Source organism: Pyxicephalus adspersus, chromosome 1 (assembly GCF_032062135.1).
Source record: "Pyxicephalus adspersus chromosome 1, UCB_Pads_2.0, whole genome shotgun sequence".
Lineage (NCBI taxonomy): Eukaryota > Metazoa > Chordata > Amphibia > Anura > Pyxicephalidae > Pyxicephalus > Pyxicephalus adspersus.
The window spans coordinates 112914813-112920038 of NC_092858.1; the positions used below are offsets into that span (position 1 = coordinate 112914813).

General features: G+C 37.0%; 1 protein-coding gene across 1 annotated transcript in view; it reads right to left on the bottom strand.

Annotated features, from left to right (window-relative positions):
- Positions 1 to 5226, bottom strand: part of MED20 (mediator complex subunit 20) — a 19261-nt gene that overhangs the window by 5587 nt on the left and 8448 nt on the right. The window contains exon 3 of the mRNA XM_072424104.1: positions 1891 to 2144. Within this exon, the coding sequence (XP_072280205.1) occupies positions 1891 to 2144 (254 nt within the window). The remainder of the gene's footprint in view (positions 1 to 1890; positions 2145 to 5226) is intronic.

Below are 5226 nucleotides of genomic sequence, written 5' to 3' on the forward strand. Positions count from 1 at the left end.
TGCCGTAAACTGTTCACAATAGCTCAAAATTGATATAACTGAGAAACAGTTGGGCAAAATTAAGGTTGACAAAGCACCAGGACCTGATGAATTACATCCACGTGTCTTCAAAAAGCTGAGCTCTTTTATTTCAAAGCCATTTATTTCTAATTTTTAGAGACTCTTTAATCACTGGCATGATACCAATGGATTGGCGTAAAGCCAATGTGGTTTCTATTTTCAAAAAGGGAGCAAAGTCAATTCCAGGTAACTACAGACCGGTTAGTTTAACGTCAATAGTTGAAAAGATCCTAGAGAGTTTGATAAATAACCACATAGAGGAGTTTCTGCTAGAAAATAATATTATTATAAATGATAGTCAGCATGGCTTTAAGAAAGACCGAAGTTGTCAAACAAATTTACTCTCTTTTTATGAGGAAGTTAGTAAACAGGTAGACAGTGGAAAAGCAGTTGATATGCTTGCTGTTTTTGATTGTAGAGACATAGATGTGATACAAAGTTCCTTCAATTACCCTTTTTGTCTGTAAAGGCCTTCAGAATAAATTTAAGCAGTTCAATAAACATATACAAATACTATTTTCTTAGGGGTGGTTAGAATTTCCAAAGTCTACAGATATTACATGGAAACTGTACTGGTTCTCGTGGGTGTTTTGATCTCGGTCAGATAAGATAGAGATTTGTACTTTGTCACCTTGGTCTTGAACAAGATCACATACCCAATCAGTGAATAGCATAGTCCACTTCAACAAATAGTACTTCCATAGTACTTCATTAAAACACTGACAAACAAGTGACAAATAATGGCAAATTCTAATTTTCAAACATTTTCTTACTTATTAGCATGGTTATGGTTATGGTTATAACCATTGCATGGTTATAAGGTGCAATGGTATTTTGATGTGAGATATAGGTCCCCTTTTTCTTACAAACATTATACAACAGCAAAAGTTAACACCATAAAGTGGTTGCAAGCCAGTGAATAGCCAGCATCAGTTTTTTTTCTTTTTCGTTTTGTTTCTGGATATCTGCCAAAAGAAATTATATTTGCAGTCTGGGATACATGTGGAGCCATAAACCTTTGTGGGAAAGCAGCTTGCTCGCTTGAGTCCAGGTTTGCTAGAGAGTTAGGCTATGTAAACACGTGCAATAATTGTCGTTGGAAAGGATCTTTCACGATCCTTACGATACATACACCACTGTTCTGATCTATGGGGAGGGCAGGTGGAGAACGACAGAGAGGCACCCCACTGAGCTCTCTCCCCCTTCACTTCCATTACAATCATTCGTCTTTCATCGTCTGTAGATCCCTCAGGACTGACATTCGGACGATAGACGACGAGTGCTGTACACGCGCCAGATTCTCGTCTGATATCAGCCCTGAGCTAATTATCGGACGAGAACCATTGCACGTGTGTACCCAGCCTTAATCCAGGATTCTTTGATATTACACAGTTAATTTAATACTTTCAATGCTAAGTATGAGAGCAATTGTTTTTCCTGGGAAATGTTTGGCCCTTTGTCATGGTCAATAAATTAAGTGGACAATGAGCAAAAGACATTTGAACTGATGCATTTTTTTGTTTAATAAAATATATGTACTTCAGCACCATGCTGCAGTTTTCATTTCTCTCCCAGAATAACAGTAGATGGGATTGCAAATACTGAATGTGTAAACTACTATATTTATGGTGAATAACTGGTGAATAACTGGCATTTTTAGTACTGTCAGCATTGCAAGGTTTTCCAAATTGCAACTATCATTAGTATTTTTAACACTATAATTTCCTATAAAAGTAGATCCATTTTAATGACTGTCAAACTGTTATATATAAAAATATTATATGAGCAGAAGAGGATGTCTTTCAATATAAGAAATTAGAATAAACTTACCTCCACAGATATTCCACGACCACTCTGTCCCATAGTGACTGTACCAATCTTAACAAGGAAATCACAATACTGATAGCGTGTACCCCTTGTTTCCATCTTGTTAGCCTTTGCATTTTGAAAGAATCCTTTTAACTTAATCATAAGCACATCAAAGTTTTGATCCGCAACTAAACATGGTCCATTCTCAAATAAGGCAAATGTACTAAGAGGGTGTTCAGAACTGTGCATAATGTAGAGGAGCTTCCCAGGTTGACCTAAGGATTATAAAAAAAAAAAGCTGTCAGATAAAACCCAATAAACCCATGTGCCCAATGTACTTGTATATAGGGAGCATACATGCCACTTTTGAGCTAAAAAAAACTGTGCCTTGGTATCTATATTTATCATCTGTTGAAAAGGCTATGCAGATATGTTTCCTTTTCGTTTTCATGCTGTGCACCTTTCTAATGGTAGTAATAAAGTTGGTAAAGATATCAAAAGAAGCAGCTGCTTCTGCATCACCATCCTCAACAGTTATTTTCTAAATGTTTTGAAAAAATACTAACAGTACTGGTATTAATAAAATGTGTTTTCTAAAAGGTCTACTATCTAACGGCCCATTCACTTTCTTATAAGCTAGTGTTTTACCAGGTAATAGTCAATTATCTGTATATATAAAATTGTGTCAAAGATGTAGAAAGGTTGAGGTGTGAAATTTACAAAAATGTAACAGAAATAATATTTTGGGATTTTCTATATGTTAGAATGATCTATCAAGAGAAAAAAATGTATTAGGATACGATGGCTGATTTTTTTTTAAACTGCAAAATGAAGTCGCAACCAAAAATACACTGGAGCAAACAAATATTTAAAAAAACAGAACACAATTAAATATATAAAACAAAGTCATGATGTAAAGGGGGTTTTCACACTGGGGTGGTGGTGATTTTAGTAAAAGAACAACACCTTTTACAAAGAAAAACACACAATGTTTTACATATCTTCTATCCAGGACCTGAGCTGACATTTTGTAATTTTCACCCTAACACACCCTTGTCCTTTCACAGGGCCCAGAGGACATTGGTTGTACCAGTTCAGAACCTGTGATAACCTTGTGTCTACTTACAAGACTAGTTTTAATTAATGACTTTTACAACCTGACCTAAACTTTTAATCTCATATCTGTAAGTGTGCAGTGTGGGCACTTTGTCTCGGACTGATGTTCTGGAGATTTGGTGATAATATGATGCAGTTTAACCTGTTGGAGATTTGTAAGGTTTAGGCTACATACACATGTGGAGTAATTTTAGTTGAAAAGGATCTTTCACAATCCTTTCCAACGACAAACAACTGCATGATGCATGAACTAGCGCCGTTCCTCATCCGCGTATATACCATGCCAAAGAAACAACATTCAAAATTTGTATTCATTATAGTGGAACTAAACAAAAAAAAAATTATTAGATTTTGTTGATTTGTTTACTGTACATGAGCCTGTTCCTCCCTACTTTCCTGTTGGTAATCCGCTGTAGAATTAGTTAATCTGAGCGTATGTTTTAGGCACACCTCAGTGTCAGGAATTAATGAACTCCAATGCAAATCCACAGGAGTTACCTCACTCCAGTCTGGCCAATAAAATGGCCCAAGGTCCTAGACCCAGAAAATGACCAGGTTGCCTTCCTCTGGACCAACTATGTCCATAGTGTTTTATATCTGGGATATGTTTATTTCCCTAGTGGCTCAACCAATGACCATAGTGGTTGACATATGACAGTGTTCTCTCCAGAATTTTTTTTGCTGGGTAGGGGGAAAGCTATAGCCAGGTGGTCAAAAAGTGGACAGGGCAAGAAACAGCTAGTTTAGTGCTCCTTGTTGTTTATGCCACAGGTATTCGGTTGTTATTGTGTCAGTATTCTACTCTCCTCCTATACTTTGATCCAACTTTCTAATGCCTGCCCCATTAGTATGCCTAGTTTTTCCATCATTTTGTGCTGTGTATTTTGATCCAACTTCCTAGTGTTCCATGTTTCGTTAAGAGTGTAATCAATGTAGTAACAAGTTTCATAGCCAGTATAAATAAGCCTTTAGTAAATGTATCGCTGTTAAAGGTGTAGATCCTGGCATATGGAGGACTGGAGTTGGACATTTCTTTTTACGTTATTGCCAAATCCAATACAGATATGAGCTGAATACAGACAAACAGCTATAAACACAATTAAAAAACATATGTGTGAACATTCTAACTTAACCAAAGAGTTGAAATTCTTTTCAGATAGTTCCCTAAAACGGACGTTATTTAAGGTACTGAATTTTTGTGCACTGCAGATAAATCAATAAAATTGTCAGAACATTGAATAAGTCAGCAAAGAAACAATAATACTGATGAATAAATTGCTGTGTTGTACATTTATCAGTATGCAATGCAGCAGATTAAGGTACTGCTTAAAAATGCATTTAAATTTTAACTCCAACCAAACCTTTATTTTAGTATTGGATGGGTTGGAGATGGTTCAGAACTCCCTGTCTGGTTAAGGTATAAAGGGGTCAAGCAGCTAGTTTTTTAAACAGGAGAAGGTAATCAATAGTAAACTCAAGATTTCATTAATGACAATTTGAAAGAGGACATGATTCCAAAGGAACTTTAAATTGGCATAGGTTACACACAATATATATTAGTTTAAATTAAACACATTGTTGAAAACACTAGAACTTTAGTAACCACCATTTGGCATGTTAAAATAGTCCAGATGCAGCAAATTAGTGGGATATGGCACATTTTTCCTTCCCCTAATCCTATACCTATTTAAAATATTCAATGTTTTTAATTATGAAAAAAATGTTTAATAATTTAGTTTCAGCTCTTTCTTACATAAAGATATCTTGCTATACTAGTGTTAAAAAAACACTTCCAGGGGCTGAGGAAGGGGGTTATAGGGGCGTGGTTGGCTCATGAGATAGGAAGCACAACTCCGTAGCTCCGTATCCCAACTGGCGGAACCCGACTTACCACAATTGTCCACAGGAGGGACACCAAGCTTTTTCTCCACCAGAGGGGACCAACTACCAGCGGCCTCAATTACCAGCCACATCTGCTAGCACCCGAAGATCGCCCCATGAAACGGTGTCCTTCACTGCTTCAGGGACACAGAATCCAAGGAGCTCCTTACCACCATCACCAAAGTTACACAGAAATTCCCCAATCAGCGGCCCTTACATATCAATTACATAAAGGTGTCACACTTACCTCTTCCTCGCTAAAGCGCAGGCGTCTCTCTCCTGCGAATGCAGGCAGTTCTGATCCTGGACATGCCTGCACTTTCAGGTTTTATTAGTTTTGCCTATCGCACCGGCCAATTA